Here is a 15,648-nt window from a genome sequence, read left to right as displayed (position 1 = left end):
GGATTAAAAAAAAAAACCTACTGCTCCCTCAAATGTCCTATTATAATAATCGGTTTCATACATTTTTTTAAAAAAGGGGGTTGTTCTAATAAGACTGTCAAAATATCACATCTAGAATAGTTACAGTCAATAAACCTGCATTTACTTGATATCTGCATCTTCCTAGTATCACAAATTGTTTTAGAAATAAAAACACAAGGGTAGGGGACAGGGGACAGTTTATTGTAAAATATGAAGCAGCAATGATTGAAGCAAGTGAATTTCTCCTTTATATTCCCAGCCAGAGCACAAAATGACTGGGTATCCTCATCAACGCCACGCTTTTTTTTTTTTTTTTAAAAAAAAAAAAAAAGAAAATTCCACATTCATTAAAATCTCTTTCTCTTGATAATTTCTGGTTTCCAGCTGACTGGATGAGTTTCTTCTGTCTAAAAGTAGAAAAGCAAGTTAAAATAAAGTATTATTAGTTTGCTTCATGTCTAACAGGCTTCCTTTCTAACAGAAATAAGGTATCTCCTCTAACATTATTCATTGGCATTATATACTTAGTAGTTCTTTGACAATTTTAGGAAGAGTTGATAAACTTCTGGCATTATCTAAGTCTAATAACAGATGGATGGATTCATTATGTTTAGTTTGCAGTTTTTAATCTAAAATAACATTTCTATTTGGATCTACTAATACCAAAGTTTATGATTCTCAAATTAATTTGCATAGCAATCTATTTATTTGCTGTTATTCTTGGTGCAACATTTCCCAGCAACTATAACAAAGAAAGCTGGGATAAAATTAAAACCATCCATGAATTCACTGGCATCAGTGAAATAATATAGAAATCTATAAATAGACACTATTCAAGAAAACAAATATCTTAAATACTATAAAGATTATTTTTCCTTCTGATAAAATTAAATGAGAACACAGTGCCCAATTGGTATAGCTGCTTTACTTAACAAATGTGAAACAGAGAACTTACGGCTGTGTCATCCTCTCTGTATACTTTAATGGTTTTATCAGCTTCAGCTGTTAGTAATCGACTTTCAGACTGATCAAAAGCACAAGCAAATATTCCTGATTCACTGTCCAAAGAGCCAGGTTGCACAGCTGCATGAACTCTCTGAAAATTGTAGCCAGTTCTCCAGTCCCAAAGATGCATGGTGCCATTGTCAGCTTAAAGGGAAAAATCGAGTTACACCTGGTATCCCTTCAGCAGTACAGCTTGACAAACATTTATTAAGCATCATTAGCCCAAGCATGGCAATACTTCGGTTATAAAAATACATAAGACACAGGCACTCAATCTTCTCCTAATATTGGCTTTTCTACTTTCATTTGTGCTGGGTTCAGAATTTATAGATCTTAAAAAGCACCTCAAAATCTAACATCCAATTCCAGAATAAACAAAATTTTAGGCAATTCCCAGCATAAATCCCTGAGATTCATCAGATTGGAACTCAAAAGGACTAAACTATGAAATATACTACATGTATTATGAATATGCATGAACACACATAGTAACATGCAAATATGCCCTAATCAGGCAAGTGCTGCTATAATACTTAAGTGTGACAGCTTAGAAGCATTACAAATGTTTATTCATCATTAAAAGTAACAGATAAACATATTTATTATAAAAATCTTATTTTACCTCCAGATACAAGTACTCCATCAGAATTTACTGTCAATGTGTTAATAATAGCATTATGACCGGAAAGATTTTGAATGAAACTTCCATCAGGGAATTTCCACTGCTTTATGTTATCTGGAGAACCAGATGCAAATGTGTAACTGAAATAATATTAAAAAGAATTAATGACAAAGGAAACCAAGTTAAATAAAATGGTGGGTTTTAAAAAGCTTACTTCAGTTATATTTTGTGTTGTGTACTCAATGATTTATATATTCAGCAAAACAGTCATATCAAAATGTAAAAATATTAAGACATTTGTTCAAAGTTAAATCAGATCTTCACATTTTTAACGGGATATTTTAAGTCCTAAAGTTTTATTCTTTCATTTCCTTTAAGTTTTATTCTTTCATTTCCTTAATGCTCTGCACTAAGCTAGAGCAGTAAATGTGTAGAAGCCCTATTTCACAAGAAGGGCAATGTGTTATGCAACTCTTTTGGAGGGAGGGAGAGCAAGACAGGAACAGGAAGAAAGGGAGAAAAGGAATAGAGGGCAAGAGGAAGAGAGAGAATGGGAGTGAGGAGAGATGAGAGTGAGAAAGACAAGCAAAGGAAGGAAGAAGAGAGGCGGAAAAGGGTATGGAGAGTAGAAGACAGAGAGGAGGAAAGGGAGAAGAGGAAGAATATGAATATAACCAGAAAAGTGTCAGAGTGATCTAATACAACAAACAATAGTTGTGATATTATGCTCCACCTTTTTGGATACTCTGACTATAATGTTCACAGTTCTTATTATTTCTCTTTCTACATATATTAACTTCCTCCTTAAGAATTAAACTATTCAATGAATGTCTCAGTGTCCAATATCATTTATGTGCAAAACATTAAGCCCAGCCACTAATATCTTTTATTCTGACATGCAGCATTTAATCATGATTTATTTACATTGTCTCATATTTATTTGTTATCAAGTAGAAGGCTTTTCCTCATGTTTTACAGGGCATGAAGCAAATTAGTGCATAAGGAAAATGAAAGAAACACACATTCCTATGTGGCACAGGCCTGGAAATGATAGCAGCTAAATGACTGCCAAAGGCAGTGCTGACACCACTAGCATTTCAGCATTATACTAAGAACTGAAGAAAAACAAGAAGCTAATTAGGAAAATACACTTACTGTCTTGGATGTAAAACCACAGCCCTAACTGATTTTTTGTGATTTGTTAACGTCACTCTTGTTTTTCCAGCCACCAGATCCCATAATCGAATTGTAGTATCATGGCTTCCTGTAATGGAAACAAATATATCCCTCAAAACACAGACCAGGAAAAATAATGCAAAAGTTAAATAAAATACAAAGCATTCTTCCAAAATACATATGTTCTAAATGAAAGCCTTATCACTTGCAAATCAGTCTTGGTTAATTTCTTCATAGTTCCAAATTTTTAGGTGGATTTTAATTCTTTAAAAAAATGCAATACAACAACTGATTCACTGTCAACTGAACAGCTAAAACACATGCAAATAACAAATAAAACAAATATATGATTGTATACTCTAGTGAAAAGGAAAAAACTTCAATGATTTTTTTTAAGTTAATAAAATACATCAGGCAAAGGAATTATTTTCTAGTATTAAAGTTCCATTGTTATTAACTTTATTTAGAGCAAAGTAAGATTCAAATCAGTTCTAAAGGTTACTAGTCTCAAGGTATTTTGTCTTCTAACTTCAATTTCCTAGAAAAATAATTTTGACACTATAAAATAATACTTAATTGTCTGTATCACAGTATTCTAGTCAGACATTACAGGATACTATGTATGGCATACTCTATGATATGTAAAAACCACGAGATAAAAACAGTGGAATGAAATTTCATTTGAATATATTTCAAATGTCCACGATTAAAATATGACACATAAACACTGTAAACACAATGCAAAGCAAGAGTCATCGTGAATATTAAAAGTATATGTATAATAACATGGATTCTGATATGAATATTCTGTAAACTTGAAAAGTATCGATCATACCTGTAATAATTTGTGGTTCTGCAGCCTGACATCTCACTGTAGCAACTGCATTTGTATGTCCAGATAATGTGTGTACACTGGCTTTAGTTCTCACATCCCAAATCTATAAAAACACAATAGACATATTAGGAAAGAGAATAGGTATTATCTCAAGAAGATAACTGGATCAATTCGAGGCTGAAAATTTACTAGACAACTAGTGCCTGAATATAATAAAGAAAACGCTTAAATGAAAGATAATGATTTATCAACTGGAGGAAGAATATAAATAGGAGACAACTTGAAAGAACTTTAAAAAGCTAAAAGATCAGGGTACTGAAAATCTAAGAATGGGCATGACGGGACTACTTTTTAACACTACTGAATGAAAGAACTAATGGACAATAGTTGTTACAGAATGGAACGTGAGAACATCACATTTCAGGGACGGGGCATTAATAACACTAACATGGTGAGGTCATAGAACTGAAGACTAAGGTGGAAAAAAATGCAAGTTAAGAAACTTAGGGACTAGGATATTGATGACTCAAGACAACTATCTTTAATTCTCTATCAATCAACTGAAGACTCTGAAACCAAACGTGCACCCTACAAGATGCAATATATTTACAGATAAAAACACAACTCTATCCCGTTTACCCGTGCAGTTGAATCTCGACTACAGGTTACCAACACATCGATTGTTGGGTGCAAATCCAAACCATACACTGCACTTAAATGTCCATGATAATGCCTTATAACCTAAAGACAAAGCAGGACAGTTAACACTTGTAGAATTAGAAAGATAAACAGTGGTTCATAATGTTTTAAATCCTTGATTCCAACCTTACCTTATTGTATTCAAGATCCCAGCATTTTACTTGTTTGTCTTCTCCACAAGAGAACAGGTATGGGCTCCTCGTGCTTACTATCACGCCCCGCACAGTACTAATATGCCCAGTCAATGACAGTTTTAATTTGCCACTAGCCAAGTCCCAGATCTGCAATCAAAGAATATTTTTTTTTCTTTCCCTGGTTACCGCAAAGCAAAATTTTAGAATCTTTATTATTAAAATTGAGTTTTCAAAGAGAAGAGGAAAAAGATAACGAATATGTAAAAATAAAAAATTTTGTAAAATGACTCCTCTCCAAATAAAAGCAAGAAAAAAACTGGCATGCTCTAACCGGAAAAATATTTGCAATTAGATGACAGGTTAACCTTCTTGTTATATAAATGGAATCTTTGATAATAATAGTATGAAAAGTATGGTATTAAATTAACCGAGGATGGCAACAACTTAAACCCTAAAAGCAGCAAATACAGATATGAAAAAGTTTAAACTCATTAGAAATTTTATACAAACTTTTTAGTTATTTATTTTTTGAGACAGAGTCTCGCTCTGTCGCCCAGGTTGGAGTGCAGTGGCGCAATCTCAGCTCACTGCAAGCTCCACCTCCTGAGTTCACGGCATTTTCCTGCCTCAGCCTCCGAAGTAGCTGGGATTACAGGCGCCCACCACCATGCCCAGCTAATTTTTTGCATTTTTTAGTGGAGACGGGGTTTCACCGTGTTAGGCAGGCTGGTCTCGATCTCCTGACCTCATGATCTGCCCGCCTCAGCCTCCCAAAGTGTTGGGATTACAGGCGTGAGCCACTGCGCCCAGCCTATACAATCTTTTAAAAAAAGATTAAGTATCCATTTTTGCTTACCGTATTAGATATTTGTAAAGGAATGTACAACCAATGTGCTGAAAAGGATCCTCTCATACACTGCAAGTATCCATTCACCCATTTGGAAAGTAATTTGTACTTTGGGTATTGGCTTCAAAAATATTGGACCCATTTATTACATTTAGGGAACTCTACCATAACAAAATAATTTAAAACACAGAAAAAGTCTTATATACAAAACTTAACAGCATTACTTGTAATGGTGAAAATCAGACTAAAAACTCTACCATCCAACAATAGGAAAACAGATTATAGACTATCCAAATGATACAATATTATGCAGGCACTTTAAAAGATAGTAAATTTTTCACAGGAATATGCCTTTGATAAAATGTTAAGGGAAAAAAGCAAGATACAAAATTACATACTAAGAATGATTTTTAAAAGATACACACACAAGAAAAGAGCTTAGAAGTAAAGGCATTTATACTTACAGAAATAAATACTAAAATGAAACTTATCCAAGTATCTAACAATGGTAGGATTATACACAGGTCTATGTACTTTCATAATTCTCTATATTTTCCACATGTTCTATGAATGAGCACGCTCTTAATTTTGTAACCAGTTGGAGACAAAAATGTAAGTATAAAGGAATTAGTGGTAGGTATTCAGCAGGTAAAGAAAAAGTGGTTTAAATACCACTTTTCAAACAGATATTTATTTAGAACACTTACTCGTATAAATGATAAATTTTACTCCTTATTCAGGTCTAAAATAACAGAGGAACTGCAATAGCAATTCCTGCCACAGGAAATAGTAACTGATTAAACTTACATGACAAACACAAAGTCATGTTTATTTTTTCTTCCTTCATTATTACCTTTATAGTTCTGTCAGCAGACCCAGTAACAAACCACTGATTTCCAGGTTCCACAGCAATACATCGAACCCAGCCAAGATGCCCACTGATAACCTGTATAAAACAAAGTAGAACGGGCGGCTAACATACAAGTTAAAATGTTTTTAAGTTTAACTGCAGCCTGAGTTTGAATTGCCCTCCCATCTTCAAATCATAAATTTAAAAGATAATTTGACTGTTATATTTTACAATATTAAATTATCTTCAACAAGTTAATAGATACACAAATTGTGGCTCATCTATATAATGTATACTACTCAGTAATAAAAAGGAATACATTATTAATACTTGCAACAACTTCAGTGACTCACAAAGGTATTAAGCTGTGTGAAGGAAGCCAATCTCAAAAAGCACATTTTGTATGATTCCATTTATATGACATAGTCAAAAAGACAAAGCTAAACCAACCTAAGTGTCCATCAAGAGGTGAATGAATAAATAAAATGTGGTACATACACACAATGGAATACTACTCAGCCATTAAAAAGAATGAAATTCTGTCATTTGCAACAAGAAGGATGGAACTGGAAGATACTATGTTAAGTGAAATAAGCCAGGCACAGAAACACAAGTACTGCATGCTCTCTCTCATATATGGGAGCTAAAAAATAAATGATCTTGAGAGTTGAATGATGGCTAATAGAGGTTGGGAAGAATAGTAGGGAGGCAGAGGATAAAGAGGGAGTGGATAATGGGTATAAAAATACAGTTAGATAAAGGGAGTAAGATTTAGTGTTTGGTAGCACTAGTTTGGCTAGTTAGCTTGGTAGCACAATAGGGTGACTATAGCTAAGAATAATTTATTGTATACATCAAAATAACTAGAAGAGTAAAATGAAATGTTCCTAATACAAAGAAATAATATCCCAATTACCGTGGAGATAAATATCCCCATTACTGTGATTTGATCATTCCACATTGTATGCTTTTTTTTCTTTGTTTCTTGTTTTGAGATAGGGTGTCACTCTGTTGCCCAGGCTGGAGTGCAGCAGTGTGATCCCGGCTCACTGCAACCTCCGCCTCCTGAGCCCAAGTGATCCTCCCACTTCAGCCTCTGGAGTAGCTGGAACTACAGGTGTGCACCACCACACATAGCTAATTTTTGTATTTTTTGTAGATGGGATTTTGTGGTGTTGCCCAGGCTGGTACTGAACTCCTGGACTCAAGAGATCCACTTGCCTAGGCCTCCCAAAGTACTGGGATTATAGGCATGAGCCACCATACCTGGCCTACACACTGTATGCTTGTATCAGATTTGATATGTAGCCCATAAATATGCACATCTATTATGTTAGCCATAAAAATTAAAAATAAATTAGAACTGAAATTATTGAAAAAAAATAAGACAACTATAGTGATAGAAAACAGATCAGTGATTGTCAGAGGTGAAGGAAGATATAACTACAAAAAAATAGCACAGGGGTGTTTTTTGAGGTGACGTAATGTCTATATCCTAATTGTGGTAGTGGTTACCCAAATCAATACATCTATTACGATTCATTAGACCTGTATGTCAAACAAAAAGCTCTTGCTGTACAATCATTTGAAAAATAAAAATTTTAAAATATATATTAAATTACGTGTAGTTGTACATTTTCTACTATGTACACTTTCTTAAAATTTTGTGTTTTTGTGGGTACGCAGTAGAAATATATTTATGGGGAAAATATATATTAAATTACGTGTAGTTGTACATTTTCTACTATGTACACTTTCTTTTTTAAAATTTTGTGTTTAATTTTTGTGGGTACACAGTAGAAATATATTTATGGGGTACATGAGATATTTTGATACAGGCAAGCAATGCAAAATAAACAGTATGGAACACTTTACGAATCTGTGTTATCCTTACAGAAGGGCCATGCTCATCTTCTCTGTACTGTTCCAATGTTAGCATATGGGCTGCTGAAGTGAGCACGCAGGTCCATTTTCTTTTAGATGATACACTCTGACTCATTTTAATTTATTGTAGTTGAAAGAATAACTGGTAGGCCCAAAGAATTTCTTTATATGGTGTTTCCCCTTTCACCTTCAAACTAAATACTTTGAACACTTTCTAAATTTATTTAGTCTGCAATCCATATTTAGTAGCTTTATCTTGACATTTTATATGATTTTATATAAAATACAAGTGTAACTTTTACTTAAGGAAGTCGCCTTCCCAAGAGATCTTTTAAGATACTCCCTAAGACTCTTCTCAATCCACCTCAGATTGCTCTACCGGTTTTTCATATTCACTCTTTTTCCTCCTTACTCTATTCTTCAGTGCTTGTCAACTAGAAAGCAATCATGATTCACATAATAAAATAAATGCAGAGTCACTCACCCTGTAGAGTTTCCACGGTGGGTGCCACTGGGGTTTTGGCATTGTAGGGGCTTTTTTAGCCATCAGTGCAGAGTTCTTGGTATTGCCGGTCTCCATGACAATCTAGACATAGAAGAGACATTATTATTATTAAAGATATCATACCGAAGACTTTGTATCAATTCAGAAATGGAAATGGAAAGAGGGAACTTACAAAGATTTTTTCCATAAACGAAGAAATAAAATTTTCTGTATGTTAATTTTAAAAAGCAATTATAAAATCAGAGAGAGGCAGAACATTAGACTTAAGAACACACATCACTGTGTATGGGTTCAAATCCCAGCTTGGCCCATTACTAGCTGTTTGACATTAGGTAACAATTACGTAACCTCTATGCGCCTCACCTATGAAATGGGAAGAATAGTGCCTATTTCATAGGGTTACTACAAAGATGTAAAAAGTAGTAAATGCTCCATGTAAGCTCGCATTATTAAAATCATTTTAAGTGTATTAATGCCACTGCCATTCATTGTCATATTTTAACCTTATGGATTTAATGTAGCAAAGACTGATATGATAGTTCCTTCTATTTATCTTCTAATACAATATTTAAATACTATTTTAACAGGTGTACTGCCTGATATACCATCTATTGTTAGCAGTCATCTAGTCATCCAAAAAATAATTAAGCCCATAAAGTTCCTGCCCTCAAGAAGCTTAAATTACACCCTCATAAGGAGGGTAGAGAGCCTGGACAGAAGATATGCTCTGAATGGAAGATAAAGGAAGAAATGAGACGTGGGGGTTACACATTCATTCACTTCATGAAGTCAAAACAATTGCATAATGAGCTGAGAAGCAAAGCCAGCACTTATTTCAAGTGGCAGCATAATAAAATACATGGCAGAAAAATAAATCAATAAAATAACTATAGAAAATAATTCTACAACTACTTCTACCATACTAATACCAGTTGCCATTTACCTACAGATAAACTTATTTCTAAATGTTCATTTATAAGACTAGTTGTATAGCCCATGAATAGTACAACACTAATAGCACTCAACATAACTGTACCAACTTAAAATTTAATAAAAAAAAAAAAGACTTTCATATGCAATGCATACTAACACAGGTTTCAGAAAAACTCTCCTTGCATTTTTAATAGTGGGCAATAAATACCAACATCACATTATCTTTATCAAAATACATATTATACACAACGTACAAGTAGACAAATAACAGCATTCCAAAAAATGTTAATTTACTACCAACTTGAGTGTTAGGGCTATGAAATATGAATGACTAGCTCAGGCTGCTATTTATCTTAATAATTCCAAAGTGTTCATTTCTTTAGTATTTAAGGTAAGACTTTCGATCAGAGGGAAATAAGGCAACATGTTTAAAAAGTTAGAAACCTGCTATTTGACGCAGAAAAACTTACTGAATTCATCGCTGTAGGCTGTGGACGGTCAGAAGCCCCAGGATGTCGGTATTCACTTCCACTAGGTGCAGTACGATTTACATCAGTCCTGAGGCAAAAGAAATATTATATTCAAAGTAATTAATGCCTCCAGTCATGTATTCTGCAATACTAACCCTTTATTTTAAATTGTTATAAGTCCTGATAAAGGAAAATGTCATACAATAGTTATAAAAAAATTTTAAAAAGAAAAAACGTGAACAGTGAAATATGCTTTTAAGATCTTTGTAATTATAATATTTCATACTTGGTCTGAGAAGGTAATGCCACTGCTAAGGACTGTGCAGCTGATTCACTTGGCATTCTCTGGATCTTAGTATCTGCTGTCAAAGCAACCCCTATTAAAATGAAAAATCAATTTCTTTTAGTAGCTTTGTATTATTCATTTACATGCACTTAAAATAAAATGATGAAGGAAAACATTCCAAACGTTTATTAATTCCAGGCAGTGATACAAATTTTGATTAAGTTTTGCTCATCTTGTTTTTAATTTCTACAATAAATACTGCTTAGTAACACATAACTCAAATTTGATCACAGCCTACAAGGTATTAAAGCAGCCCAGAACAGTAAAGTTAATTTCCATTATATCTGGGTATTAGTTTCAAAAGTCAGTATTAAGCAGTTCCTCAAATACAAACAGAATGTTTCCAAGAGTGGTTGTAACTTACTACAACCAGAAGCACCCAATTTTCCTGCACTTTCTATATATACTAAGCCTTTTGTCCTCTACCCGGTTATACTGGCCACTCCATCTGCGGGCCAATACCTTAATACAGACAGAGGACATGTTTCTAAGATACTGCCTCTAACATTCCCATCATTTTTATAAGCTTGGTGATATTTACATGTCTGCCTAAACCACCAGATAATAAATTTGTCTAGGCCTGCAACAGTTTTACTGTCTTTGAATTCCTAGCACATTGCCTGAAAAATTATACATACTCAAGAATGTTTGCTGAATAAAGGCACATGAGTATTCATTATCACCTACAAAGCTATGCATGGATGCTTGGCTATTGAACTTATCTTGCATTTTACAGGCAACAAGAACGTCATTATTGGCTCGTTAGTGAAAATGTATGTGACATTTTTAAGACATTTTCAATATACAACAGCTCACTAACCAGGTCCCGGTGGGTATGGATGTGTGCCTGCCACAAAGTATTCAACTTCTTGTCCTAGAAAAAAGACAAAAAAAATCAACAGTAGTGAATTTATCTTATATATAAAAGTTATCATCTCTTTAAAGTATCAAATAATATTACATTTTCAACTGGATCTATCACATTTTCTCAACTAAAGTTAAGCCTCAGAAATAAGGGAAATTGGTCACTTTTGATCTCTGTAAACCATGTCCTTGTCCATTTGCTATATAGCAATGGTATACAAAGAAGCCCTCCTATCAAGTGATAATCCACTCTGGTATTTCTTCCAAGCAAATTTCCTGTGGAAGCTTGAATTCTCTTCATTTATTAAGATTTCAGTATTTAATTTCATCTTTCTGAATTACAGACAGGATAGATGGTATCCCCACAGGTTAAGAATATTCTCCAATTTTTTCCTTTAATCTCTACTGTGACCTTCTCCACATTCTAAGAATCTCTGCCATCATTATACTACCATTTTTATTTCCTATAAGAAAAAAGTCATCAACCAATGTCTCAGTATTCCCACGAGGATAAAAACTTCCATTATAATACTGGTACAGCCATTAAATACTGTATGACCACACCTAAGTCCTGCCAGCAGGGGCAAAAATAACACATTTTATTTTTCTATTTTTAAAATTCACACATACGTCTGACATTTCTGGTAATACCATACTCACCTTGATTGGCAGGGTACTGTTTATGAACATATGAATCCGTTGCATTCTGAGGACCCTTCTCTTTAAGATTTTCTTTCAAAGTAGGCATATGCAACACAGGACCATACTCATTACGAAGCTTGATTGCCATCTTCCGTTTGTGACTATTTAGAAATTATAAACATAAGAACGTATCCATAAATACTTTAAAACAAACACTTAGACAGCTTAAGTTTGCCCAATCATGTAGGAAAAGTTTCTAGTAAGATTTTAAGTAGTATTTAAAAGAATCAAAAATTTCCAAGTGCATTTCCCCACCATATCTGTTCTTTTGCTCACATTCCACCACACAGCATTCATTAAACCTAAGTAATATTTTAGTTTGTTACCTAATAGAAAATATTTTATGATAAATTATCAAGGGTCTGCTTGAAAGATATATAGAAACTAACATACCCTTTAAGAAACCTCAAAGTCAATACGCTTTCCTTCAAAATATAAATATAGTAAAAACTCTACAGCAACCTTTACTAGATGTATCCAAACAGGTTAGTTAGAACTAAGAAAAGTACTTAATTGGTTCAATATTTTAAAAAGAAATGCACTTATATTACTTTTAAAAATAGTCTACTTTACAAATTAAATATAAATGCTTGTTTGAGGAGTTAAGTCGATTTTAAAAGGGTAAAGGACAAAGAAGGAACACTGCACACAATGCAATCCCAGACTGGAGCTGGATATGTAGAACCAAAAATATGCCACCACTCAAAAATCTTCATCATACTAACGAGAAAAGATGGGAGTAGAGGTACTGGCCAGGTACAATTTCAGCTCAGCAAGGCTCTGAGAGCAGCGGGAAGCTGAAAGCACATACAAAGTGATTGATTATAAAATAAAATACCTAAAAGGGACTCTCTTAATTACTGGGTATTTGTAAAATGCAATTAATTAATGGAACTTTTACTGTAAAAGGCCAAAAAAAAAAAAAGTTAAATCAGCTTAAATTATGCCAAAACACCACTCATTATTGAATTAGCCCATGAGTATTGCCAGTTTATCTTTAAAGGTCTCCCTCTTCCTGCTCTCTTCCCCCAGTATTAGAATGTTAAATATTTCAGCAATTGAAAAAAAAACTATACCAACCTCTCTTCATCTAAAGGCACAGGTTTTCCATTATCAGCTACAAACATGTCATGGGTCCTCTTCAATGACCTGAACACAAGTGTGTGTACAGAATGTTTCTGTACCTCCTAAAAAAAAAAAAAAAAAAAAGTAATTACACACCTATCTACAAATTACACAAATCATAACCTAACGTCAGATTGATTATACACTTCACATGTTTAAATATGTAAAAAGCTTTATACCACTCACCATAGCTACTTGTTGCAAGCTACAGGAGTCAAGTTCAGAGAAGAGGAGGAAGCTCCTCTTTGGCTAGAACCTCAGGTATAGCAACTGAGTGATGCCATAGTTTAGTCATTTACTCAATAAATATTTACTGAGCTCCTACTGTGTGTCTGGCAGGTATCGTGCTAGAATCTCACAATAGAATGATAAAAGGTAGTCATGGTCCCTGTGCTCAAGAGGAAACAGACAAATAAAAAGTAAAATAATTCCACATTTTGATAAGTGCTATGAGGGCAACAAGCAAGGCACTGGGTCAGGAAACGAAGGACTAAGTATAATTGTGAAAGACTTCACTAAAGTGATATTTAAGCAGAAAGGGAGTTAGCCTTGCACAAAACAGAGATAAAAACGAACCAGGCTGATGGAAATGTCATGTAAAAAAATGTTCAGTTAACTGAAATAATACAAGAAGGGCGGCACAGCTGTATATGGTGGATGAGATGGTGCTTTGTGGTTGCAAGGGTAGACAAGGTCCAGATTAGGTAAGGTCTTTTAGACTATTACAACAGCCTATGTTTTCTTCTAGCAACACAGTCAGTAAAGGGTTTTAAACAAGAAAGGTATGAACAACTTACATTTTAAACAGAACAACTTATGGAACAAAATGGAAGCAAGGAAATCAACGGGGAGCTAATGCACCAGGCCCGGTGAAAGATGATGTTGGTCTCAATTAAGGTGGACTGCAGTGGATACGGAGAAAAGTGAATGGAATCAATAAACATGTGGGGTAACATGGACAAGACCAGCTAACAGAATGGCTGGCTGTTCATGCCAGGGAAAGATGTAAAGAATGGCAAGTTTTTCCGGGAGTAGAGTTGAAATAAGAGACGACTTGAACGCAAGATAGAGAAGACCGCCAATCTTTTCGGGCACAGAATCACTGACACTGCCCCGAGGGCGGCGAGTACCAGTGGTCGAACACCAACAAGAGGCCCCGCCTCCAAGGACAGTTTCCAGCTCCCAAGAGTCAAACGAGGACTGGACGAATTATCTCAGGCTTAGCGCCCGGACTGAACCTCCGACTCGGGTTCTCATCCGGCTTCTACCCCTTCCCCGAAAACCCGATGAAGAGACCACCCGGCCTTGGCCAAACAGCTTCCCTCGTAGCCTCTTTTCTCTCCGGACTCCAAGCACTCTCAATCCCCCACGCCCACTGCCAAAGAAAAACAGTCCAGAGACAAACGACTCTTGAGAGTCCCAGTGTCACTTTACCTCGACCATGATGCTACCGCGTATCCCACCTCCGGCAGGGAAGAAACCCTAATCACTAACGCAACACCCGCCGCCACAACTGTGCTGCACCTTCCGGAATTGGGAGGCCAGGCGGCGGATGTGATGCAAGCTCTGCGCACGCGCGCTAGTCTCCCCCGGCCCTCTGGATCAAGAGGCGGGTCTCCCTCCTCAGGACCGCCCCTAGGGCGGAGGCTCGAGGCTGTAGAGGGGAGACACCTGGAAGCGCCTGACTGGAGGATTTCACTCGCTCCTCTGAAGAAGTCTTCGAATTATGTTTTCTGCCTTACCTTCAGCCTTCAATGTCTTGGCTGGGGCCCTGGTTGTTCATGCTGTATTCCCCGGAGTTTAATGCTTTTTATTCAGAGAGTCTAAGCTCTCTGGAGAGCAAACTCCCGTGGGCTCTATCTAAGGCGCTTCCGCTGCCTTGATCTCTTTGGAGGTCGCCTGCTTGCTTTCTGTCTCCTGGTTCCAATCCTGGCGAGAAGCACTTGGACACTTGTAGGCTTAACACCTGAAAACAATTTCGCTTAAACAGTTCAGTAAACACTTGCTGAGTGAATGTTGAGGAATGGCTGTTTTAATTTGGAAAATTTTGACATGTAGATATAAGAAAAACCCATATTCATTTTCTGCTAATAGATTTTTTTTTTTTTTTTAACTTCTCAACGCTACATAGCTCTTGGCCATTTCCTAGTTGTCTGCTGATTATTGTGGCTTCAACAATGCCAGGGTACAGCTTTTCAAAGCTGGTAGAAGAAAGACACAATTGGAGACTTTAGCCATTTTTATTTATACATATCCTTGTGCCAAGTATTGGTATTTTTGCTTCCTACCCTGGTAAAATCTCCGGTTTTGATCAACCCTACCTAATTATTTTTCTATGTAAAAAGAAAAATGGATGGACTTGGGCATTTGCAGACTTAAATAGACAAAACATTTTACTGGCCCTGTTTCAGTTTCACTGATCTGTCCTGACAGCGTACTGCATACACTTTGAGAGGGGGAAACAATCTAGCAAAAGAATAGCAGTGTAAATCAACGTCACTTGGAAATTCATTAAAAACATTAAGGTCATGGTTTTTTGTTTGTTTGAGAGGGAGTTTTGTTCTTGTCGCCCAGGCTGGAGGGCCATGGTGCAATCTTGGCTCACTGCAACCTCCTCCTCCTGGGTTCAA

General features: G+C 35.5%; 1 protein-coding gene and 1 non-coding gene across 2 annotated transcripts; both read right to left on the bottom strand.

Annotated features, from left to right (window-relative positions):
* Nucleotides 1-201: 201 nt before the first annotated feature.
* On the bottom strand, nucleotides 202-14,578 carry LOC105463509 (pleiotropic regulator 1). The gene is made up of 15 exons (XM_011710648.2): nucleotides 14,453-14,578; nucleotides 12,974-13,080; nucleotides 11,852-11,994; nucleotides 11,148-11,201; nucleotides 10,268-10,358; nucleotides 9,982-10,069; nucleotides 8,558-8,659; nucleotides 6,193-6,285; nucleotides 4,490-4,639; nucleotides 4,299-4,400; nucleotides 3,660-3,762; nucleotides 2,804-2,912; nucleotides 1,649-1,788; nucleotides 977-1,170; nucleotides 202-428 (listed from the first exon to the last, which is right to left on the bottom strand). The coding sequence occupies exons 1-15, from the start codon at nucleotides 14,459-14,461 to the stop codon at nucleotides 369-371; spliced, it is 1,545 nt and encodes a 514-aa protein (XP_011708950.1). The 5' UTR covers nucleotides 14,462-14,578; the 3' UTR covers nucleotides 202-368.
* On the bottom strand, nucleotides 8,045-8,149 carry LOC112423450 (U6 spliceosomal RNA). The gene has a single exon (XR_003013932.1). It is a non-coding gene; the product is annotated as a U6 spliceosomal RNA (small nuclear RNA).
* Nucleotides 14,579-15,648: the final 1,070 nt, after the last annotated feature.

The sequence above is a fragment of the Macaca nemestrina genome, chromosome 3 (assembly GCF_043159975.1).
Source record: "Macaca nemestrina isolate mMacNem1 chromosome 3, mMacNem.hap1, whole genome shotgun sequence".
Lineage (NCBI taxonomy): Eukaryota > Metazoa > Chordata > Mammalia > Primates > Cercopithecidae > Macaca > Macaca nemestrina.
The sequence above is the reverse complement of the archived record's forward strand: the minus strand, read 5'-3'. Positions and strand labels throughout refer to the sequence as shown.